Source organism: Camelus bactrianus, chromosome 12 (genome assembly GCF_048773025.1).
Source record: "Camelus bactrianus isolate YW-2024 breed Bactrian camel chromosome 12, ASM4877302v1, whole genome shotgun sequence".
NCBI classification, from domain to species: Eukaryota; Metazoa; Chordata; class Mammalia; order Artiodactyla; family Camelidae; genus Camelus; species Camelus bactrianus.
In genome coordinates, this window is record NC_133550.1 from 64,658,931 (window position 1) to 64,684,338 (window position 25,408).

A 25,408-nucleotide genomic window follows, 5' to 3' on the forward strand; every position below is an offset into this window, starting at 1 on the left:
CCTCTCCCTCCACCTGGAGGCTCACCTAATCACCCTCTTCCCTTCCTCTGGCTTTGGCCCCACCCCAGTGCCTGACACCTGCACTCCCCCTATCCTGAGGCCCCAGCTAGACCCACAACAAGCAAGGAAGCAGGTGAGGGTCAGATCCTGCTTCCGGGCTCATGTTTACCCAGCGCTCCTGTCCACTCCCTCCCTCACGGCAGTCCTGCTGCTCCACCTGGGCGGAGAGGAGCCCAAGGCTCAGGGAGGGCAGGAGGCTCACCCAGCCACACCTCACACCAGGACCACACCCTGGACCCCAGGCACCTCTCCTGGGGGCATCACGTCTCCACCCTGCTCAGAACTCCTGGGGTTGTCTGGCCAGGAGTGGAATTCATCCTGCTATTGTTCGTATTTCCCAGGCACCCCCTGGGTACCAGGCACTGTGCTGGGAGTCAAGGATTTGAAGCCAAGTAAGTCCACACATGTTCTGCCCTCTAGCAGCTCACTGTCCACACAGGGGGGCAGATGGCACGGAGAGCAGCAGCCTTAATGGGAACATATCCCCTCGAGGCACCAAACACACGTGTGCCTGAGACCACACGTGCGTGTTCACAGCCATAGACGGGAACACCTGGAACGTCAATCATAACTAAATAGAAGGCAGTACATTCATTCAACAGGACACTCCACAGCAGGGGTTGACAAAAGTGTTCTGTAAAGGGCCGGATAGTAAATATTTTACGCTTTGCGAGCCATATGGTCTGCATCACAGCTACTCAACTCTGCTGTTGTGGGGCAAAAGCAGTCATCGATGAGCTATGAATGGATACGCATGGCTCTGTTCCAATAAAACTTTATTTATGGACGTGGAAATGTGAATATAGTCATCACTTGGTATCCACGGGGGATTGGTTCCAGGATCCATCACAGATACCAAAATCCACAGATGCTCAAGTCCTTTATATACAATGGCATAGGATTCCTATGTACAGTTGACCTTGAACAATGAGGTGGTTAGGCGCACCGACCCCCCGCACAGTCGAAAATCCAAGTATAACTTTACAGTCGGCCCTTGGTATCCACGGTTCCACATCCTCTGATTCAACCAACCGTGTAGCACTGTAGTAGTTACTATTGAAAAATATCCACGTGTGAACGTACCTGCCAGTTTAAAGTCACGTTGTCCAAGGGTCAACTGCACTTCCAATCATCTCTAGATTACTTACAATACCTAACACAATGTGAGTGCAATGTGAGTTGCTGTAAATACTGTGTACAGGGTTTCCTCGTGCACTGCAAATTCAAGTTTTGCGTTTTGGAATTTTCTGAAAAAAACTTTTTTCCAAATATTTCCGATCCACGGTTGACTGAATCTGCAGATGAAGATCCGGCGGATACGGAGGGCTGACTTTATTGTATAATTTTCACATGCCGTGAAATATGTATTCTTTTTCTGATTTTTTGCCAACCATTAAAAAAATATAAAAACCATTAATAACTCGCAGGACGTACAAAAAGGCAGTGGGCTGGATTAACCTCATGGGCCAGGGTTTGCAACACCTGCTCCTCAGCAATGGAAATAAACAAACTTCAACCACACTGTCAACAGGATATATTTTCAAGAACATAATGTTGAGTGAAAGAAGCAGGTCACAAAGAACATGCACAGTGTCATTCTGATTACACAAAGTCCAAAAATAAGCCAGACTAATCTATATTGTTTAGGGATGCAAATTAAGGATAAAAGTATAAGGAAGTACCATGAAGCCATTGCCTTAAATTGAGGAATGGTGGTGCCTCTGAGGGGAGAGGGACAGTCTTGGGGTGGGGACCAGGGGCTTTGGGGCACACGAATGCTCTCTTTCTTGCCTAGAGGTAGACACACAGGCCTTTGTTTTATAATATTTATTGCACTTCTCTGTGCATGTATTATATTTCACAATTTAAAAAGAGAAAGCAATGACAATGGGACCTATTGGGATGGCATCTCAACCCCTACCTGAAGGCATTTATAATTCACGGGGAATTATATCCCAGTGCGAATGGTCTCCCACAGCTCTGCTAAGAGACGCTCCTCTCCAGTCAAACTGAACCTCTCACCATTCCCGCCCCCGGCTCTGCCTTCTGGCCTCCCAGCCTTTATTCATGCAGTGCCTGCCACCCACCCACCTGCTCCGCCTCCGCCCCCCCTCCCCCTCCAATACTCCCCCTGCCCACCTCCAGCAGAGAGGTGCTTCTCCTCCGCCTGCCTCGAAAGCTCTTTATTGGGATTAGACAAAGATGAAAAGCAGAGGCCAGTCCTGACAGAGGCCTGGAGCTGCAGGAGGGGAGGCAGCAGGCTCCTGAACATCTTTTGGACAACAAAGGGAGTGGTGACACCTGGGTCCAAAGCAAACGGGGGAGGGGAGGCAAACCTGCATGGGGAACTCTTGCCTTGGGTTGTGTTCTGTGGGTGAGTCTCACAGTTTCCACCAGGCTGAGAGTAGGGGCTGTGGCTTGTTCACCACCAGTTCCCCACCAGTGCCTAGAACTGGTCCACTTCAATGGATATTTGAGAAATAAATATAGCCCAGAGTTCTGAAAAGGCCAGGAAGGGAAAGGAGACTGACATTTGTTAAGGACATCAAGGTTCAGAAAGGTTAAGTAACTTGCCTGAGGTCACACAGCAGTCAATAGACAAAGGCAGGACTTGAACATAGTCTGTGTGGCCCCAAAGCCTATGGAGGTGACTGAGGCCTGGTGGAAACAGGGCTAGAGCAGGTGCGCAGCTGCTCCTGGGAAAGCAGAGCCTCAAGCTCAGAAGATTCACTTCTGGGGGAGAGCCGTTGCCCATGAGAACATAGGTGGCCGCCAGACCCTTTGAGGGCTCAAGAGACCAGAGGAGAGTAGGGAGAGGATGGTTGGGAGCAAGAAAAGTCCTGAGATTAGATCCCAGAGTGGGCCGGAGACCCCTGGAAAGGTCAGAGTGACCCCACAGAGCCTGTGGGATCCCCAAGATGTTGAGCCAGCCAACTGAATCTTGCACTTCCGTTGGCTCTGCTAGGCTGGCAGGTGGCTGACATTCCCTGAGTCCTAACCACGTGCCCTAGCCACTCAGTCTCAGGATGTGTTACCAGGCGGGCACTACGATCACATCCATTTAACACATGAGGCCGTTGAGGCACAGCAACATTAAGAACCTGCCCAGAGGCCCAGGGTGAGTCACAGAGCTCAGATTCAAACTCAGGCTGAATGCTCGTGGCCTGCACACAACCTGGCATCATGCATTGAGCCCCGGCTTCAGTGAGGATGCTCCCCAGGACGCCTGTGGACATGGTTGAGGGCTGCAAGCTGGGTCTTGGTGCTGGCGGTCGATGGAGCTGGTTGCACTAGGCTGATGGGTGAGGTCAGGGGAGGTCGGGGGACGTGGGAGAGGCAGGATTCCTTCTACCAAAGCCTCAAAGCTCAGAGATAAGAGGGTGGGGAGGGGCATGGCACCCACAGAGGAGGGACTAGGAATAATGGGGTGCTGTCTGCTGATCCAAGAGGTTCTAGGAGACCGCAAGGTGTTTCCACCTCTTGTGAAAGAGCAGAATTTCTCTTTTGTATAGTGTTTGTTGCAATACTGGGGGGAAAAAATCTGTTGTTTGTTTGCAATTAAGACAGTTACAAAAGTGCAGCCCGCAAAGTCTCTTCCTCTCAGTTACCGGGATGAGCCAGGTCCCTTTTGGGGAAGAGGGACCACATGAAAAGAAATGATGGGAACTAGGGGGAAATTAAGCTAAAAATGAGTAAGAGTTCCAAAGCATTGTCACCATCAAAGTGCGTTTCCTCAGGCCGTCTTTGCATCCTTATCTCTAGTGGGGCAGGAGGGGGAATGCAAGGTGCGCAATATTAAAGGAGATGATATGGAAAGGGGTCTGGCCCCTGAGGCCTGCGGCAGGTACCACACAGCCAGGTCTTGCCTCACTAAGGGTATAGATTTTTCTGTGAAGGATGTTCTTTACAAAGAAAGATGAGAAGAGTCCCGGGTATCAAGGGTCCTGGCTCGAGGTTCAGGCTCACTCGGGTCTGAACTTGACCTCTACTCACCCTGTAGGCCTTGAGCAAGCTACATGGCCTCTCTGGGCCTCAATTTCCTGTTCTTAAGTGGTGCTAGTGGGGACGGATTCCCAAGGGTGCCTGGAGGAGGCTGAGCGTGTGTGAAGCCAGCTTACGTGCTCATAGAGGCTAATTCATGATAATAAGAATAGCTGTTACTGTTCATGGTATAAAGGGGAGGCAGAGGTTGGGGGACAGCTCCTGGAAGAAGAAGGAAGGCACCCAGCCTGCACCGCAGGTGGGGGGATTCTGGGATCACAAGACGGTTGGCACTGCCCAGGTGAGGCTGAGACTCAGGGACTTCAGGGTGGGCAGCCCTGGTGAGGGGCACTTCTCGGGGTTCTCTGGCCTAGATGAACTCACCCCAAGGCCACCAATCCCAGGGCCTGGCTTAGATCCAGGTCAGCCAGCTTCTGAGAGGGAATAGGGACCAGGGAAGGGGTGCAGCATTGGCCCCCAGAAAGTAAAGCTGTGGCCTCTGGTTGTATTTCAGGAAGTGGGAGGTCACCCTCTCTGGCAGTTCTTGCCCCCAGCCCAGTGCCCCCATGGCCAGCGGCTGGCCTCCCTCCTGTCCCCTGGCTAACATGGGCCACAACACCGCTTGCTTGGCCATAAGATGCCTTGGGGGAGAGCTGTCCCTGCTCAGTGATCCCGCATCTAACCCAATGCCTCCAACCCAATGCCTCCTGCAGCAACGCCCACCCACCTTGTTGAAGGGCCAGGAGGTCAGGCTGTGCTGGGAGGGAGGCTGTTCCAGCCGCGAGGGAGGAACACTGCCCCCGCCTCTTCAAAAGCCATCTTGGCAAGGCATTAGCTAAACATCTCCTGGTCCCTGAAGGCTTCCCCTGTGAAGTCTGCAATGTTCAAACGCAACCAGCAAATCACCAGAGACAGGTCCCGGGAATTAGCCGCCCGGCGGATGAAAGTGGCTCTGATGTGTGTGAGCCAGAGAGCACGCGAGAAGAAGGGAGACCGCGTACCTGCGAGCTGCAGGGCCCAGGGGAGCAGGAACAAGCCCAGGAGTCGGGGGGCCAAGTGGGGGCCCGGCGGGGCACACCACCATGGAGGCCAGCTCTCCATCCTGGCCTCCGGTCAGTGTCCCTCCTTCCTCTTCAGCTCACAGGAGGGGACAGCCTGCTGGCAGCCACAGTTCCCCTTCGCCTCCCCACCAAGCTCCTCCCTGGCCGCCCTTCTGCTTCCTCAAGGCCTCCCTTGGCTGCCTCATCCCCTCAGTAACTCCGGACTTTCCGCGCAAGCAGTGGGAACAGCCCCGGGCTGGTGGGCGCCAGGTGAGGGATCGGGGTTCACACTGGTCCAGGAGAAGAACCCGGTGGGGTATCTCCCCTCCTCGGCCCCTGTCCAGCTGGCAGCCCGTCCAGAAGCCCTGGTGACAGAGGGGCCCCAGGATTCCCACGGGTAACCCCAGGGCTGGTTTAGCTGCTCACATCTGAAACTTTAAAAAAAAAAAAAACCACATTCACAAAAACTTCCCCTCTGAGAGACCCAGGAGCCTCTTGATGAACGTGCTCCTCAGAGAGCAGGGTTTTGGGTGGGGGCGGAAGTGGTTGGGAGAATGGGGAGGGGCAGGCAGTCGGGGTGAGGGCAGGAGCCACAGGCTCCCAGCTTTACGTGGTGCCCAAAAGCCAGCCACCCGTCTCAGCCCAGCGACGGCCACCGAGGGACCCCGGCAGAGGCCCAGCGAATGCCTCCTCTCAGGCCCACCTCAAATGTCTTTCCTCCCTGCAGCTTCCCTAAATTTGCATTCATCCCCTCCCCCACCAGGAGACACATGAATTGCTTCCCCATCTGGCTCGGACCACAGCCCCTGTCCTCACTTCCACAGGCACCAACGTAAAAGGGTAATTATTTGCCAACTGGGCCTCTTTCGCCAGCAGACTGGGAGCTGTTCAGCCCTGGCACTCCAGAGCCCAGCACCGGGGAACGCTGGATGGCGTGGGGGACAGATGTCTGCCTGTGTGTCTGCAGCGGCAGAGGGAAGGGGTCTGGGGTGGTGTTGAGGAGGCAGCTGGCATGTGGAGGGAGCTGCGGTGAATGGCAGGTGGTGGGTTTCCACACAAGCCGAGCACGTCCCCTCCTTCCTCCATCAGTGCCCTTCAACCCTCTAGATAAAGATTATTATCCCCATTGTACAAACTATGCCCCCAAGAGACAAAGCAACTTGCCTAAGATCGGGGCAGGTACTTGGGGCGGGCATTTAATGCCCAGGTGTGTGAAGCCGGAGCCTCTCACCCTACCCTTGACGTGGCCCCCAGTGATGGCAGGACAGGTTCCAGGTTCCACCCTCCGTCCGAATGCTCTTCCTTTGGCCACTTTGCACACAGTGAAAGCCAGATGAGGTTTCCCACCAACTCCAGGAGTGCCAGGAGGACCGCAAGCAGGAGCAGGGCCCGCCCACCAGGTGAGGAAGACGTATGAACACGAGACGTTTCCTACTGGCTGGGGGGTGGCGGGGACCCCAGTGGTATTGACTGTTGATCCATCACAGTGATATATGATCGCATATGTCACAGCGAGACACAGATAATCTGCTTCACGCTGTTTCCGAGCTCCTGGGGGTAGCAGGTTGTCTAAGCACCTCGATGCCATGGTGATAGACGTCATGTTAATGCCTCCACGCACGGAGGGAGCATTAGAAAGGCATCGGTCTGCGCCTCCGGGAGTCTCTTTATGACTTGGCATCGGGAGGCAGCTGAGTGCCAGGCTGCCTTGGAACATGGACCTGGCTCTGCCTCCACGCCTGCCTGTCTGCTCCCGGGCTGCTGCCCCCTCGTCCCTAACGGTGCAGCCCATGCTCCAGATCTGCACACCCAGAGCCTCGGGAGCTTTGCCGCCTCTGGGCCTGGGTCCAGCCCACAGCCTCTTACCTGCCTAGGGCCTCCTGTTTTGTCTTCTTCACCCCTAACTCCCCTGAGCCCAGCACAGTGCCGACACCTAGTATGTGCTTGATAAGTATCAGTGCACGAATGATGGATGAATGAGCATTAGATGGGGGTAAAATGCCTTCCTCCTGGGCTTCCTGTGAGGGTGGGTGTCTAACATCAAGCCTGGCACACAGTAGGCTCCCAACAGACCTCAGTGGGATGGTGGGACTCCAGGGTGGGACGGGAGGAGGCCCACGCCCTCCCCATTCAGGCTCCTGGGCTCTAGAGCACATACGTGACTTGAAACGAAGTGGCGGGGGTCTTGGGTCATTATAGAGTTTCCCAGATGCTCTGAAGCCACACAGCCTCCTGGGGAGAGGCAGGCACCGACACTCCGCACAGACTCAGTGGGCCCAGGCTGTACTGTCAGCGCCTCAGGGACCAGGTTGATGGAAATGAAACCGCAACACATTCAGAAATCTCATTTTCTTCAAAATTCTCCACCTCCTTTCACCAGTGAACTTGCTGGACTTTGCTCATCAACTCTTTTCCTCCCCTGTCCTGGGCGGGACCTACGAATAAGCGGGTGAAAGGAAGAGCAGAGGACACGAGGCCCTGTTGGCATCTCCCGTGGGCAGCCCCGGGCTTTGCAGCCTTTGGGCCAGGCGCCCACAGCTGAGTCTGCAGGCGAGGGCCCTGGAGACAGCGCATTTCAGCTCTTACTCTGATCCAGTCATCTGTCCGCCTGTCCATCCATCTATCCATCCATCCGTCCATCCATTCATCCGTCGGTCCATTTACTCATCCGTCCACGCATCCATCCACCCCTTCACATTTTGCTGAGTGCCTGTTCTGCACCAGGCACTGGCCTCAGCAGAAGGATGCAGAAGTGAAAGACCTCGCCTTTGAGGGGCCCATGTATTGGTGGGAGAGGAATAATCAGCACAGTTAAGCATCAAATAACAGTTCAGAGCCATTAATCAACACCAGACACTGTCCAGGATGATTTTAATCTACACATCAATTTAATCCTCACTGCAATCCCATAAGGTAGGTACTATGATCACTTCCATTTTACAGATAAGGACATTGAGGCACAGGGAGGTTAAAATAAAATTTGCCCAAGACCACACAACTAAGAAATGTGTCCAGGGGAAGCGACTCTGAGGATGGCTCCTGCTCACTGCTCCAGCCCACCTCACTGGTAGAAGTGTGTACAGAGCAAAGAGGGAGGTAAGGGAAGAAACAAATTACTTGGGGTGGAGGGGGTAGGGGGTGCCCAGGAGGACTTCATGGAGGAGGTGGCAGTTGTGAAGGAGGAGGAAATGGGAGAGCACACATGTCCCCTGCAGTCCTAAGACACCTTGTCCACACAAAAATTAAAACTTTCCAAACTGGACCGCAATTGCTGGCCTCTGTACACTTAAGAGCCTACTGTGTGCCAGGCAGACTTTAGTCATAGTTTTGCCCTCAAGATGTTCCTCATCTCCAGAGGAAAACAGAATCCCCAGATAGGATTTCCAACTGCCCCAAGTGAGCAAGGGTGAGTGAGCAAGCGAGGCGAGGCCCCTGGCCTGGCTGTGTTTGGCTCTGATGCTCAGAAGCTGTGGCGTCTCCTTTGGTTTCCTCCCCAGGCTGCACTGAGCTCTCTGTTACTGGAGGTGTGCAAACCCATCTGGAGGCCATCTGCCCTGCACGAGGTGGGAGACTGCTGCCCGGCCTGGAAGGCTGGCCTGGCCAGTCTCTAAAGTCCCTTCTCAGTTCAAGCTGCCCTGATTTTCACCTGTTTATGAAGTATTTCTTTCATGACAGACACAGTTCTAAAGGCTTTTCATGTACTGACTACTTCAGTCCTTACAGAACCCTCGTGTGGGTGGGTGTTATTACTGGCCCTATTTTACAGAGGAGGGAGCTGAAGTTCAGAGACAGTAAGCCACTTGCCTAAAGCCACACAGCTAGTAAGCTGTGGAACAAGGGCTTGAGCTCCTTGGCTGCACTTTTAATCACTATGCTCTCCTGTGATTCATTTGATTCTCCCAGTGGGGCTGGTATTACAACCTTCACTTAGTGATGGAGAGAAACAGAGTAAGTGGGCTGCTTGGAGTCTCCGAGGGGACCAGAGTCCAGGGTTTTCCTACTGACAAAATACTAAGAGTTAGATAAGACTTTCCTCGATAACTCTGTTGGGAGGAGGCAGCAAGGAGCTACACCCCCTCCCAAGTGCCTGCCACAATGAAAATAATCCTAAAGGTCTGAAAAAAACAAAGATGGCATTGTTTTTCAACCTTTATTCCATGTTTACCATGTGCCAAGGCCTTGTTAGGTTTAGGCCCTGGTACAGCTGTGTCCCTGGGAGAGACCAGCACGGACCAGGAGGCTAATCACTGGAGGGTCTTGGGTGCAGGCACCAGAGCTTGAAGGTCTTGCACTAATGCTGTCCCTCCTTCCCCTCTGGCCAGGGGACGGCCCCCAGGTTGTTCTGTGCTGATGGCGCCACCTGGTGGCATATGTGGCTCTCACCTGGGATGTCTTCCTCTCCAGCGGCCTCTTCCCTCTCTAGGGGGTCTTGGGCTGCCCAGAGGCCACCAGCCAGGGCTTGAGAAGCAACACTATACAGTGGTGGTGGTGGTGGGGGAGCAGACAGGACAGGCAGGACGGGGAATGTGCTGGGGGCTGGGCGTGCCGGCTGCAGGGCCCCACCGCGCCTGCCTCTCTGCTGCCTTTTCCCGGCACCCACAGGAGCCTCCTTAGAGCCCGCCCCTCTCTGTTCTAACAGCGGCTTTGGCTGGGAGCACTTTAACTCCCTTTGGGGGAACTTCATGGGAAGCAGTTATTGGACCCCAGGCAAACCAGTTCCTGGCTTTGCAGGGACAACTGGGGACTTTCCAGGCAGGACTCCTCATGGTGAGTTCAGCCAATTAAGGAAGCAATTAGCCTCCCCTGAAGCTAATTCATGCATCATCACTCCACACAGTTCCATGGTCCTTTGGGACAAAGGGCCTCCGTCCCTGTGGGCAGAGGGATGTGTGTGGCAGCCACTAACCACAAAGACTCCAGGCCTCACCCAAGATCCAGCTCCACGAGGCTCTGGGAGGCCAGAGGACCTGTGTGTTTAACAGCTGCTGCTTCTCACACTTGAGCAACTGCCTGAAGCACTTCCCAAGGCAGATCCCCAAGGCGCTGTGGGCAGGAGGACGGGCAGCTCTCCAGGCGGCCTGCTCTGAGGGGCCACTGGCCAACGAGAGCCCTTCAAAGAGAACTGGTGGTCCCTCTCTCCTTCCCTCTCTTTCTCCTCTCACTTGTCTCCCCTCCTCCACCCTTCCCCTTGGAAGGCCAGCTGGTAAATCTGGAACAAATCCCCTCCATTTACACGCCTCCTATCGACCGGGGTTGGGGTGGGGGGTGGGCAGTTTCATCACTTACAATTTGGGGGTGAGATATCTGCCTTGCACTGATTGGTGAAGAAAAGTTGTAGTAACAGATGTGAGAGCACTTTGCAAAGAATAAGACATTGGCTGAAAGTAACTGTCCTGCCTTAAACCTTTCCCGAGCCTCTCTCCTGCAGGTCTCTTTACAAGGGGCTGGGGCGGGGGCAGCATTCACAGAGAACAAGAGTCCAGCCCTGGGAGGTTAGGCAGGTACAGCCCCCACAGGTGGGCAGTTATGGATGAGGAAATCTGCAGGTCTGGGGGGGCAGCAGGGAGACATGCAGGGGGGGTGGGGAGTGGGAACCGGAGGAGGGGCAGAATGGGAAACCTTCCAGGTAGCATGGGGCCCTCGAGTTGGCCCTGGTAGGGCTCCGGAAGCAGGGTGTGGGGGCTGGGCAGCGGCAGGGGACTCTCCCACCAGCCGACCCCGACCCCTCGGGAAAGCTCTGCCCCCCCTCTCCTCCCTGCCAGGAGCTGCTCGTCCTCTCGCCTGTCTCCCCATCGCACTGTGGCTAGGCCAGCTCCCTCAGACTCCCGTGCCCGGGGGGGACCTGGGTCACAGTCAGAAGGCCTTAGGTTCACAAATGGCAAAGAACCCAGGTCAACACCTCTAATTCCTACGGGAGTCCAGTAGTCCCTCCAATGACCCACAAGGAACTTTTGTTCACTTGTTCGTTCATTCAACAAACATCTCCAAGGCATTGCTCAGGGCCAGGCCAGGGTCCTGGGCACCCTCCACCTAGGACAGTCACAACCCAGTGGGAACCCAGCCTGAAGGGGACCCAAGCCCAGACCAGGCTGAGCCTGCCAAGGAAACCACGGCTACAGCATTCACAAAGTCTTAGTAAGAAGCTCCCCGGAGCAGAAGGCAGAGAACCAGCAGGAGGGGCTGGGATGTCAGGTCCAAGCTAAGGAGGGGAGGCGGGAGAAGGGCCCAGGGGGGCCAGACTGGAAAGGTCTTCCTCCTCCCCCATCCTCTGATGAAACTACCTTCTCTCTCCAAGGTCAACAGTCAGATGAATAAATACATTTATTTTTCTGTTAAAAAATTACTGGTATTGCAATAGTATCAATCTCTACTGTTTGCATTTCACATGTACAGATTTTCAGCCACACTCTGAGTTAAGCAGCTTTCTAGCTGTTCCTGGAAGCCTGGCCTCATTTATGATACAGTTTCTGAGTGGAAAGACTTTCTCCGGAAGACAGCTCATTTGGAAGTAAAGAGACTTCCTGCGTTCGCTGGAGTGAAAATCCCGCTCTGTACAAAGCACTGAGGAGAGGCCGTGGGCTCTGTAGGACCAGAAACCCGCAAGGGGCGTGCTGATGGGCAAGAGTCCCTCATCCAGACAGAAAAAGGAAGAGAAAGAATCAGCTGAGGCAAATACTCCTGGGGCATTTCCAGCAGGTCACAACAGGTGAGCAGCTGCCCTGGGGCCCTGAGAGCTCACTCACCCAGAAGCCTCCTGCCCAGGAAGCGCCCCCACCCCCGGGAGGCCAGAGGGAGGTGTTTCAGGCTCCTTTCATCCGACGTGGGCAAAAGTATTCCTGAGCAGCAGCCCAGCCTGGCGGGGCGCCTGTGCCTGAGTCACTGCATCCCTGTGCCCCGCTGGCCGTTACTTTTCCTTTTTTCCTTCCCTGAATGTATTTATTGATCTTTATGTCACCACTCCCTGGAAGATGAGACATGCATATGTCGTGACCATCCCCGAGGTGCCCACGGGACCGGGGCTGGGCTCCTTGTCAGAGGCAGCTGAACTCAGAGTGGGCAGGAGGCCGTTTGCCACCTGGCCTGGGGCCTGAACCCAGGCGAAGGTCCCCTCACTCCTCACCCACAGCCTTCCAGTCCTCTTTGACAGCACCCTACGGTCCCCTTCCCTCAACACTGAATTGCCCACTCTGGCCTGGCCAGTGCCTGGGGAAGGGGAGGGTGCGGGGCAGGTGGCCCCAGAGCGAATGGACCTCGTCTTTGCCAGATGCTGGGCTTGCTCCATCCTCTCAGCCACCCTGTCAGGCAGGTTCTACTGTATCCACATTTTGCAGATGAGGAAACTGAGGCTCAGAGAAGGGAAGTCACTTTTCCAAGACCACACAGTCAGCAAGGGCAGAGCTAGGGTTGGAATCCAGTCCCGCCTGCTCACAAGAGCTGCCTTGTAAGGATCTCTGGGGTGTCTGCACTCCCAGGTGAGTTATCTGCAGCCTCTACCCCTCCCAGCCCCTAACCTGCCCCCCTCACCGGCCACAGCCATCCCTTCTGGGGTGATGACACCCCCATCTCTGCAGGTCCTCCACTAAGCACATGCATCTCTTGAATGAATAAATGAATAAATGGTAAACTGGGAGAGGAGTCCTGATGAGGCCTAACACAGAGGTAAAAGGGACCCCACAGGGGATTATAATCAAATTAATAGTAGATAAATATGACTTTGGTTACAAATTTGTAGAAAGAAGATGTCAGAATCTGAAAACGTAGAAAATGTAGGAAAGAATTGGCCAATGTGTAAAATTATAAAAGAATAGGAAAAGTTGGCCTCAGAATGCGGTTCCTCCTTCAATTCAATTCTTCAGGTGTTTCAGCGGTGCTCCCCAGGACAGGGCCTTGTGCTTGGTGCTATGAACATTGGAAAATCAGACACCGTCCAGATCCGCCCCTACCCCTTGTGGGGACATCAGATCCCTGTGTCACAGACTCCCCATGAGGGACATGACTCCCTGTTTGACAGAGAAAGCCCAGAGCTGGGGAAGCCAGTCAGCCAGGATCCACAGCCAGGCAGCGGCAGGACCAAGCCCCTCTCTTCTCTGTAAACCACCTGCTTTCGACGCAGAGGAAGTGGCGGTCTGAGGCTTACACAGTTTTGAGGGGGCTCTCAGTGGGGGAAAAAATGCCACAATTACAGAGCCAAAATTAGGTATGACAGCGAATATTAACTTCCCCTACTAGTGAGAGTAGAACTCACAAGTTACAAATTCTAAAAGGCTGACAAAACCATAAACATCAAGCAACCCAGGAAAGTAACAGGATATTCTGTATTAACTACCCTACCACCTCTATAACCCATCCCCTGGGACTTTCTGGAACACCATGTTCCATAGACAGAGCATAAGCTTGGACCAAGTTTCCTTCATAGGTGAGCAGGAAGAATTCATGGCACATTCAGTTTCCTCACACAGGGACTAACCTTAAGTGCTGCTTGGATGGCTGACCCTTGAGACCCAGCGTGGCTTTGATGTCTTCTCTGCAGAGGCTTATGAGTTTTGTGTTATGTTTGTTGGTGTCAACGGCATACAAGAAATTTATCTTAGTCCATCGTGTTCATTGGATGCCATCTTCTTCACTCACTGATGGAGAATCCCTGGAAACCATCCATACCCTCAACAGCCCAAGAACTGGGCTACATGGGGAGGTAACTGTGAGCCATGTGAAACAGCCCACAGTCCCGAGCTAACACATTCCCAAGTCGACCTCCCCCAGCACGCCCACAGCCAGCCCAGCACCACCCGCCTGGATGAGAGGTGGGAACGGAATCATAGCGGAAAAAAGTTTAACTGACTGAAGTTAGAATGCCTCCCATCTGCAAATCTCAAAGAAACCTATGACCATGTGAACACACTGCAATGACATATTGCAATTCAGTGGTCAAAATAAAGGATTTGCTTTTACTGAATGGCACTAATAGAGCAGTGCATGCAGGCAGGTGGAGCCAAGCCCCTCCCTGGCTGAGAAAGTGCCCCAAAGGGAATGCCAAATTCCCCTAGTTTGTGGTCTCCATGGGAAGGACCAGCCTTCAGAACAACCCTTGCAGGTAGGGGTGGCTTTTCTGCCTTATAGGAAACCGGGTCTGGACTTGGAGGAAGGAGATCTGGGTTCAAGACCCAGCCCTGACATTTCCTACCTGTGGGCCCTGGGCAAGTCGCTGGGTCCTCCCCTCCTCTGACCCTCCCCTTCCTCCTCCGCGGGGAGACCAGCTACAGAGTGGGAGAGCCTGTAAACTGTGGGAGGCCGTGGATGTGTGGGGCTATTCCCTTCTGTCTGGGGACCACTGCCATTTAGGACTCTGCAGGAGGTGATTCCCCACCAGGATTTTGAGCCAAACTCCCAACTGGGCTGCGGTTTACCAGCAGGCCAGTCCCTCCTCCCCGCCACCTTGGCCCGGGCCTGCCCTCCACGCCAGGTGCTCTGACTACCCAGGCACCCCAGCAGTCAGGCTCTGAGGGGCAACGAGGCCTCATTTCCTTTTCATTTCAGGCTTGACGGATGACAGAAGGCTCCTCCTCCAGCTGCCAAGAACTCCAGCCCGCAGTTTTTCTCCAACCCGATGGTGCAGGACCCAGCTCCCCTTCATCCTGGCATCAAACGTCTGTTTGATCCGTTTTTCATCCATTTTCCCAAAACGTGGTGATTTGAGGCTGTTCTGAATCTTGCAGGACTACACGTGTTGCACACTGGCAGTGCATGGGTGAAGCCCCAGATCTGGTATTGGATGGATGCCCTGCTGTCTGGCAGCCCCTTCACCCCCCCATGGCCCCCAGGGTCCCTGGCTCTCTCCCCTCTGCCAGAGCCCCAGTAAGGGACAAGGGACACAGGATCACTTAATGCCCTCTGCAGAGGGTCAGGAGAGGCGGTGAACCTGTCCTCACTGGGTGGAGATCTGCTGCCCCCTGGAGGTCGGATGGGGGGGCGGGGGGTGGGACAGCACAGAACAAGGCCACATCCCTGTCCAGATAGCCTGGATTCCACAGCCTCTCTGCTCAGCCTTCCTGACAGTGAAAAAGACTGAGTTGGTGCGGGTTGAGAGTTCTGTATTTCGCATCTTTAGTAATAAGCTTTCTCATTTGGTAGCAAATCCTAGTTTGTAAAGCATTTTTTTCAACCATTTTTTCCCTTGAGCACAAAACCCTGTCGGGTGGCAGCTCCCTATGTCTTAGAGAAGGGAGGCAGGGATCCGAGAAGCTGTGCCAAGTTCATGAGTTACAGTTCAGGAGGCTTACAAGTTGGTGAAACAATGCAAAGGCCAGGGGCGCCTGGATGGGGACCTGCAGATGTCAGGGCCAGGGAGCCAGGGGCCTGGCAGGCAGGGCTGCAGGTGGTGGGAGTGGACCCCAGACCATGGCTCAGGAAGGAGACCCTGAAATCTGAAGGGTAAGGAAGGAGACAGAAGAAAGCTGGTGGAAACAAGGGCCAGTGAGGGTCCTGGGGGGCAGAGTGAAATCGGAGCTCAGAAAGTATAATAATCAAAGATCTATAAAGAAAAAGCTCATCACCCCACCCTCCCAATCCCCAGTCCCTCTCCCCCAAAGGTGGCCACATCCTCAAGATCACCTGCAACCTCCTTCACTCTCCTGACCTGCACACATATAAAGCACAGAGCCACAGCCAGGGAACTGGGCTTGCTTGGTTTTACTGCCATCCTCGGGCCATCCTCACTCTTTTCATGTGCATGCACCTTGCTTTGGGCTTGTGGGCAGGCAGGAGTGGGGCAGCTCCTGCCTGCGCCTGGCTGGTCAGCTAAACCAGAAGGGACGGCCAGGCAGGGCTGCAGTGGAGAAGCAGAGAGGACTGGCCCAGAAGGAGGCAGCCAGCTGGCAGGGAGCTGAAAGAAGCCAGCAGGAGGAGCTGGGGTGGGGTCGGGGGGGACAGCCCTTGTCAACTAAGGGAACTGGGGAGGACAGGGGTCCCCACAGGAAAATCAAGGCTGTTCCTGGGGGTGGGCAGTGCAGGGCAGGAGAGGATGCTGGGCCAGTAAAAACCGGCAGAACCACCCCTATCATAAAAGGATCTGCTTTTGCCAGGCTCTTTTCTAATCCATCATCCACTGCCTCCCATTCCTCCTGGTCAGCTTGTTTCACCACAGACAACACCTGAGAAATTGCTGGGAGAAGGAAGGCGGGAGAAGTGACGAGGTTTATTAGGAACAGTGAGTTTGTGATTTTTCCGCTGCTAAGCGGCAACTCTAGTTCACCTCCCCCACCCTCCCCTCATGGGACGAGGAGATGGGGACAGTGAGGGGGCAGCCCTGCCCGAGGTCTGGGGGTGACAGCAGAAGACAGAGAAGGCTGTGGGACCACCAGTGAGCACCAGGGCTCCAGCTCGCCTCTACCCTAAGAAAGTCTTACTGAAGGTAGTGGGTTGAATTGTGTTCCCCAAAAGATACGTTCAAGGACTAACCCACTGTGATGTGACTGTATTTGGAAATAGGGTCTTTGCAGATATAATTAATTCCTTTCATCTTGAGATGAAATCATCTTGGATCTAGGGGGGGCCTGAAATCCAATGGCTGGTGTCCTTGTCAGAAGAGGAGAGGACACACAGAGACACTGGAAGGAAGGACATGTGAAGATGGAGGCAGAGACTGAGGTGATGTTGTTACAAGCCAAGGGGCACTGGGGGCCACCAGCAGCTGGAAGAGGAAAGGAAGGATTCTCCCCAGAACCTTCGTCAGGAGCGCGACCCTGCCAATGTCTTGATTTTGCACTGCTAACCTCTAAAACTATGAGAGAATAAATATCTGTGGTTTGAAGCCACCCAGTTCGTGGTGCTTTGTTATGGCAGACTCAGGAAGCTAATACACTGAATAAAGAAACCAAGAGAGGATCATTAGAAAGGATGGTGAATTTCCTTAAAAGAAGGCAGGTGAGTGATTTTAAACACCTCTGAAGCCACTTGGGAGCAACCCTTTTACAACACAGAGTTGTAGGAAGGAAATAAAGTAACCTTTTATTGTCAAGGCACATAGCCTTATGAAAAGTCTGGAAAATAGAAAAGAGCATTTACCTGTAATCCCATGATACCCTTTGGACTCTGCAGACCTGGCTTCAAATCCCCACTTCATCTTCCTTTTGACTAGGATGTAATTCACTTCTCTGAGCCTCTATTTACTCATCTGTGAAGTGGGGATAATAATCCTGCCCTCCCAGATTTGTTAGGATTAAATGAGAAAACACACTCGAGGTCCCAGCACGTGCCTGGCTACTTAGTAAGGTGCGCATTGAATACTTGTTCCTTCCTCTTTCTGATAAAAAGCTCCAAAATTATGAGAGTGGGTTTGTTTTAAAATCTCTAACTTTGGATGTATCACAACTTTCTTCCTTTATTTGGAAACAGTGAGGGGTTTCTCTTCTTTTCTAACTTTTAAAGATTCATTTTAAAATTTACATACAGTAAACCTCACTCTTTTTGGTATACAGTTCTCAGGGCTTTGACAAAGGCAGAGTCAGGTAACCACCACCACAGTCAATATAAACAGCATTCCACACCCCTCTCCCCCTTCCCTCCTGGGGCCCCTCTGCGGTCAGCCCTTCCCCCAGCCTCTGGCAACCAATGATCTGTTCTCCTTTTGCCTTTTCCAGCGGTTCACAGAAGTGGAATCACACAGCATGTGGCCTCTGGAGTCTGAATTCTTTCTCTTGACGTTAACGCTTTGAGGCTGGTCCATGCTGCTGCCTTGGGTCCCGCGAGATTCCCTGTTACAGCTGGGCGTGCTTATTAGCCTGCGGACCACGGCCGGCAGCCCCTCCGGGTGAAGGACGCGGGCTGGTCCCAGATTCTGGTGCTTATGAATAAAGCTGCTATAAACATTTCCCGTCTGAGTTTTCGTGTGAGCATGAGTTTCCATTTCTCTTGGGTAAACACCTGGGAGTGGGGTTCCGGGTCCCAATCAGGTTTCTAACGACATCTAAGTCAGACCTGTTACGAGGTTGGGTGGGAGAAGGGCACGGCTCGGTCAGCTCTGGGTCCCTGCCAGCAGCACGAGGATGACAAAGGTCAACTGACTGAGGAGCAAATGTCAGGGGTCACTTCAGCCTCCTCCCATCTGTGCCCTTTCCCTCGGAACGGAACGGAAAAATCGTTGTTTTGGTTTCATTTCCTTTCTCCCACTAATGTTAGGAGGAGGTGCCCAAGAGCAGTGAAAGAATGAAAAGGATCAAAACAGCCCAGGAAAGGGCTGAATGGCCCCCAAACTGGATGATCAAATCCTGAGTAACTGGGAATCAATATTAAAGGACAAAATAAGACCTAAAAAAAAATCCTCACTATATCCTGTTTTTTTTTCTTTGTCACACAACATTACATGTACTTCTAGTGTGCCCTGATCATAAGGGAGGAGGGAAGTTCTAAAGATGAGGAGGCCGTTGCCCCAGAGTCAGATGGGGACCCACTGTCCTCACCGTAGTGGCCCCTGGCTGGAGTCTCTCTGCAGAGCAGTCCTGGACGAGGAGGCTTGGGCGGCTGGACTTGCCCCGTCACTGCCGCTGGGAAGGCAGAGCCACTCTCCTCATTACCCCAGGCCCTGGTCCTGCCCAAACGTAGCCCTGGCACAGCTCAGGGCCAGGGCACCAGCCCTCCCTGCCTTGTCTGTCTCCACAGCTCTAGCCGTTTTTCAAACAGTCCTTATTGCTAGAACAGTCATGGCAACTGTACCAGTCTGGGTTCTCCAGGGAAACAGAACCAGTAAGATGTATATATGGAGGCTGGGAAGTCCTAAGATCTGCAGTCAGCAAGCTGGAGACACCAGGGAGCCGATGGTATAAATTCCAGCCCCAGGAGAAAACCCAGGTCCCAACTCAAAGACAGGCAGAGAGCAAATTCTCCCTTCTTCCGCCTCCCTGGATCCACACTGGGAGGGGGATCCACTTGACTCAGTCTACTGATTCAAACATGAATCTCACCCAGACACACCCAGAATGATGCTTGACCAGATGTCGGGGCATCCGTGGCCCGGTCCAGTTGACATGCACAATGAACAATCCCAGAAAGCAGGGATGAAGAACAGTCCTCATCACCTCCACCCACCCAGGCGGTTCACATGTGGGACAGGCCCTCCACCCCGAGTAGGGCGTGGTGGGGCGACGCCTCCTCAGGCCTGGCCGCCGGTCACGTGCTGGGGTCTGGCTGCAGGAGGCCAGGCCAGGGAGGGGAGGAGGGCAGCCGGTGATGGCTCCTGGGTCTACGCACGAATTTTGCAGTGTATCCCCTGAGTTCCACTGCAGCCTGCCCCCGGGCCAGGGATGGGGGCTGTGTTTAGCTCTGGTGCTGCTGGGCCTGCAGGTGCAGATGTGCCATCCCTGCTCCCCGCTACTGCTTCCGGGCTAGTCTCCTGCCTCTTCTCCTCAAAGCTGCCCTCTGCACCTCCTGTCCCCTGTCACCTCTCCTTGCGGCAGGCGCCCAGCCCTCCAGGCCATGCTGCCTTCAGCCCTTGAAGATCTTACTGTCCCCATCCTCCAACTGCTTCTGTCTTCCTGGTGATTCCAGAATCCATGTAGATGGTCTTTTGGCCTCTCAGTCCTTCACTTCCTCTCCTCCAATGGCTTTGTCCTCCTCGATGCCCAATGGCCCAAGGCACACTCTAGAACTTGCACCAAATCCAGGCCCTCCAGACCCTCCGTCTCTAGCACTGTCCGGTCACCACCTCCTGCCATCCATTCCCTGCTTCTGGATTTCCACTTCCAACAATCCTTGAGCACCTCAGGGCCTATGTGAGCCATGATCCTACCCTCACCCCATCCTCACTCACAATCACTCTGACACCTGGACCCCCTCTCCATCCTCGTCCTACTTGCCTGGGGAAAGCCCGACTCTGGCTAGACCCCACCCTCTGCCCACCTGTGCCCACACCTACACGCCCCAACGGGCAGGAGGCAAACACACATCTCCACTGACCACTCTCACTCACGATCAGAACTGCTCACCCCGACGGGCCCCACTGCCATCCAGTCCAGTCCCTGCCTTCACTCCTTGGGGAAAATTCCCACCTCCCCTCTCTGCTCCCCCCATCTGCTCTATTTTCCTGAGGAAAAGGAGAACCTGGCTAGCAAAGTACTCAGGATCCCTCAGAACCCCTTGTCTCCATCCCTCTATTTGTTCAGACTAAGCCTTGGAGTCATCCCCACGCCCTCTGCTCCTCTCGCCCCAGCCCCACCTCTACCTGCACAGTGTCACCAGAATACAGCCCCCTCACGTCCCCTCTATGCCACCACCCACTCTGAGTCCCTGCCTCCCCCCGAATGTCATGGAGCCTCCCCAGTGAGCTCCCATCTCTGCCTCTGTGTCCTTCCCCAGTCTGTGCTCAGCAGCCAGAGGTATCCCTTACCAGCCAGGTCACATCACACTTGCAGACCATTTCGATGGCTTCATGTCACTCGAGGTCAAAGCCAATGTCCTTGAGCCCCCGCAGGCTCTCTAGGACCCAACACTGCCCCCACCTGTCACCTTCTGTCCAGTCACCCCCTCTTCTCTCTCGAGCTTACCAACTTGCCACACCGGCCTCCCTGCTGGTTCTCCAGCCAAACTGGCTCCCACCTGAGCCTTGACACTTGCTGTTCACTCTGCCATGATCCCTACCTGACCCCATTTCCATGACAGTCCCTCCTGTCACCGTTCTACAGGCTCGGCTAAAATGTTCCTCTCTGAGGGAAGCCTTTCCAGGCCACTCCATCTGAAATGGCACCTTCCCCAAACTGCATCTCCCTCCTTGCCTGTGTTCCTCCTTGGTGCTACGTGCAATGTCTTTTTTTTTATCTTTGTTTACCTTGTTTGATATCCTTCTCCCCTCACTGTAATGTGTGCCCTGTGGGAGCAGAGAGTTGTCATTTATCCACTGCTGAGTCCCCAGCACTGCACCGCAGCAGGCACGTAGCAGGAACTCAGTAAGATTCTGCTCTCCTGTGCTGCCGCACTCACCTGGGACCTCCTCTGGGGGCCATATCCCGTCCCTTCTGGCCAACTTAAGCCGTTGCTTTGGAAATTCTCCCTGGCTCCTGCATCGTTCCCCCTTGTTATTGGGTCATTTCCACCAGTGTACAAACGTAGAAATACATGGTAATTTCTCCCTTCTTTAAAAACAACAACAATAAAAACCTCACAAAAGTCTCTCTTGGCCTAGCATCACTTTCTAAGAACCAGGCCATTTCCTGGATCCCTGGATCTTCTAGCAAAACTCTTTGAAAGAACATCAGTTTGGCTGGGTCACTTCCCTGTCTCCCATTCTCTCCAGATTGCACTCTGATTTCATCCCCTCCTCTGTCTGAAATAATCTTATCAAGGTCCAATGACCTTGGATTACAGCACCGGCCCTGTCCCAGGCCACGTCCACTTGACCCAGGGATCCCTTCCCGCTGTCCAGGTGCTGGGACCATCCTCGCCTGGTTTCTCCCGAGCAGGTTGGTGAGGGAGGAGCTCAGCAGTGGACTTGGCTGTGGAAGGTCTGAGGGGCCCACTAGACCCTGAGTGGAGATTTTGAGTAGGACGCTGGATATTCAAGTCCAGAGCTGGGGTGAGGTTCTGGCCAGAGGTCTAAGGCGAGAGTCCAAGTCCCCTGGTGGGATTTAAAGCCACAAGATGAAGTGAGATTGTCACAGGAATGAGTGTGGACAGGGAGGAGAGGTTTGAGGATGGCCTGGGACTTGCCCCCCTTTAGAGGCTGGGGTGATAAGAAACCAGCAAAGGATGCTGAGAAGGAGCCATCAAGCGAGGAGACTGGGCTATAAAAGACAGTGACTTGCTGATCCTCCCCCGCCCCACCTTCTCCCCTCCCCCTCCCGCCACTTGCTTACCCTGATCTGTTCTGTAAGCTGTCCTGCGGAGAGGCCCACACAGCAAGGAGCTGAGGGCAGCTTTCAGCCCACAGTCTGCCAGGAACTGAATCCTGCCAACAACCACGTGAGGGAGCTTGGCCGTGGGTCCTTCCCAAGCCAAGCCTTGAGTCAGTCACAGCCCTAGTGACACCCATAGTCAGACAACCCAGCTAAGCGGCTCCCAGACACCTGACCCACATAAAGTGTGAAATGATAAATGTCTGTTGCTTGAAGCTAAGATCTGGGGTAACTTGTTACACAGCAGTGGTTAACTAACACAGCATATAAAATGCTCAGCACAATGCCTGGCCATGATATTCAGTAAATGACCAGCGATGACCATTCTGTGTATACAGAGGGCATTCAAATGACTTAGAAAATTCAAGAATATAAACCTATTCACCAGGTTCTCAACTTGGTCCCTTTACAATGGACCCGTGTCCTTCACTACTTTATAAAGTTATTCATATAAGAGGTGTGTTGATGTCAGAATCCAGAGGAGAAAAACCATGTGTGCAGTGTGCTACCGTTTAACTAGAAAGGGGAGGTGGTTCAAGCATATAAGGGTATTTGTTTATATTAAAACAACAAAAGAAAGGAAAACCTAAAAAATAAGACCATGCAAAGCAGGAGAGAGGGAACAGTGCAGAGAGGATGGGGTGGAACTAGATTCCCTAAACATCTAGGCAGCAACCTTGTTTTGTAGTTTGTACTTTGGAACCGTGCAAATACTTTACTTAATTATAAATGGAAATTAAATTGAAATGAAAAAAAAATCCCCTAAAAAACAAAAGCAAATGAAACAAACAGTTGTATAAAGTTGATGACTCAGCCACTCAGATAGGAACTATTTCAGAAGAAAGTGATTTGACTGTACATGCCAGATAAGATCCTCTAAAGATTAAAAAAAAAAGCAAATAAATTTTGGATTGCTTCCAGTAATCATATTGTTAGCAGCAATATTGATATTTTCTGAAATATATAACATAAAATAAATGTACTATATTATATATTATAATACATATTATACAATAAATTACTTATAATTATAGGTATGAGTAAAACAAATAAATAATTATGTTAATTTTTTAGGAGCCAAGATTTTCTGCATGAGAGAAAAAGGAAACAAATCTAAAATTTAAAAAGATAAGTAAAAACCCTACCACCCTAAATTTAAGCTAGAAACATAAGCATACCTCATTACGCATTTTCTTTTTAAAATAAAAGTTATTTCCCATGTCTGTCCACTAAAAATGCCTGGAAACTAATGACCAACCAGTAGCAAAGCACTTGGCCCCCAGACTGTAGTCTCTAAACATAATTTGCCACTTAAAGGAGCTAGAGCTCCTTGGTTGATTCCAAGTCTGGGCAAAAAGAAAGGACAAGATTAACTTATAATATCTGTACACTAGAAAGCTCTCACAGACTACCCCGGCTCTTCCTCTTCCCTTCCCTGCTTTATAAAATAGTTATTGGCTTTTTCCTTCTTTTTTTTTTAAATCAGAAAGCCACTAGGCAGATGTAAACAAGGTAGGTTGTTAGGAGCAGGCAGGCTGTAGTCGGGTTTGGGGGGCGGGGGTGTCGGGCCCCATACTCAAGGTGGACGGCAGCCCACGAGGTCAGGAGATGGGTGTCAACAGAGGGACTGAAACAATGGGAGACCAGTTTCTCTCTGACAGAGAAGGGAGCTACAAATAATGGAAAGTGAGAAAGCAAGAATGACCCTGTAGACTTGGACTGGAATTGGAGGCAATGCTGGATACTCATGGTGGGGTTTTTTTTTTTTTAACAGCAACATTATTTATAATTGCCAAGATATGGAAGCATCCTAAGTGCACATCAGTAGATGAATGGATAAAGAATGGATATAGGCAATGGAATACAACTCACCCATAAAAAAGAAGGATATTTTACCATTTTTGGCCCTTCATTCACTTTTTTTTTCCACTTCAAAAACCAGAATTTTATAACTGGCATAAACATTTCCATTGCATCAAAAACAACAAAATACCTAGAAATAAACTTAACAAAGGAGCTTATCTACTCTGAAAACTGTAAAACATTGATGAAAAAAATTGATGATACAAAGAAATGGAAAGGTATCTTGTGCTCTTTGGATTGGAAGAATCAACACTCATGGTGTTTTAATAGACGAGAAGGGAGAAATGGAAACACACTATTGTAAGGTTCTTGCATTTTCCATGAAGTGGTATGTTATCACCTAAAGGTGGACTATGACGAATTGAAGTTGTACTATAAGCCTCTGAAGTAACCATTAAAATAATAAAAGACTTACAACTAATAAGCTAATAAATGAGATATAATAGAATTCTAAGTATATTTAATTATGCTAAAAGGAGGCAGAAAAAGAGGAAAAGAGAAACAAAAAACAGATAGGAAAAACAGAAAATGAACAGCAAGATGGCAGATTTAAACCTAACCATATTATTGGTCACCTTCAATATAAGTGGTTTAAATATCCAAATTTAAAGGCAGAGATTGGATAAAAAAGCAAGGCCCAGCTGTATGTTTTCTATAAGAAACACATTTCAAATACAAAGAAACAAATAGATTAAAACTGAAAGGATGGAAAAAGATATACTTGGCTATCACTAGTCAAAATTAAAAACTGGAGTCACTATATTAAGATCAGACCAAGGAGATTTTAAGCAAAAGGTGTTACGAGGAATAAAGAAGGTATATAATGATGCTCAAGGGGTCAGTTCATCAAGAGGACGTATCAATCCTAAATGTTTGTACACTTAATAGCAGAGCTTCAAAATGCTTAAAGCAAAAACTGATAGATCTGCAAAGAGAAATAGACGAACGGACAATTACAGTTGAAGATTTTAATGCCCTTCTTTCAGTAATTGATACAAGTGGACAAAAAAACCAGTAAGTACTTAGAAGACTTGAATAACTAACCTGACCTAATTGACATTTATAGAACACTTCACACAACAATAGAAGAATACACATCCTTCCCAAATTCACACAGAACATTTACTAAGATAGACAGTATTAAACAAGTCTCAGTGCATTTAAAAGGATTCAAGTCACACAAAGTATGCTTTCTTATCACAATGGAATTAAGTTAGAAACTGGTACCAGAAAGATCTCTGAAAACGCCCAAATATTTGAACACTATCACACTTCTAAATAACCCACGGGCCAAAAAAGAAGTCAAGAGAGAAATTTAAAAGTATTTTGAACTGCCTGAAAAAGAAAATGCAACATATCAAAATTTGTGGGATTATTAGCTATAAATGTTTTGTAGATGCTGTTTATCAATTTCAAGAAATTTCTCTCTATTCCCAGTTTGCTGAGAGTTTTTTTTTTTTTTTTGAATCGTGAATGGACATTAGATTTTGTCAAATACTTCTGCATTAGTTGATAAGATCAGATACCTTTTCTTGTTTAGCAGCCTGTTGATAGGGCAGGTTATGTTAATTGAGTTTTGAACATTGT

General features: G+C 51.5%; 1 protein-coding gene across 3 annotated transcripts in view; it reads right to left on the bottom strand.

The window, feature by feature from the left end:
- NFAM1 (NFAT activating protein with ITAM motif 1) overlaps window positions 1–25,408 on the bottom strand; it is an 86,319-nt gene that overhangs the window by 25,835 nt on the left and 35,076 nt on the right. The window contains exon 1 of one of the 3 annotated variants that reach the window (XM_074375641.1): window positions 5,043–5,462. The exons of the other annotated variants lie outside the window; for them this stretch is intronic. Coding sequence (XP_074231742.1) covers window positions 5,043–5,142 — 100 coding nt within the window. The 5' untranslated portion in view covers window positions 5,143–5,462. Of the gene's footprint in view, window positions 1–5,042; window positions 5,463–25,408 lie in introns of those variants that run through there. 3 annotated transcript variants of the gene reach the window in all.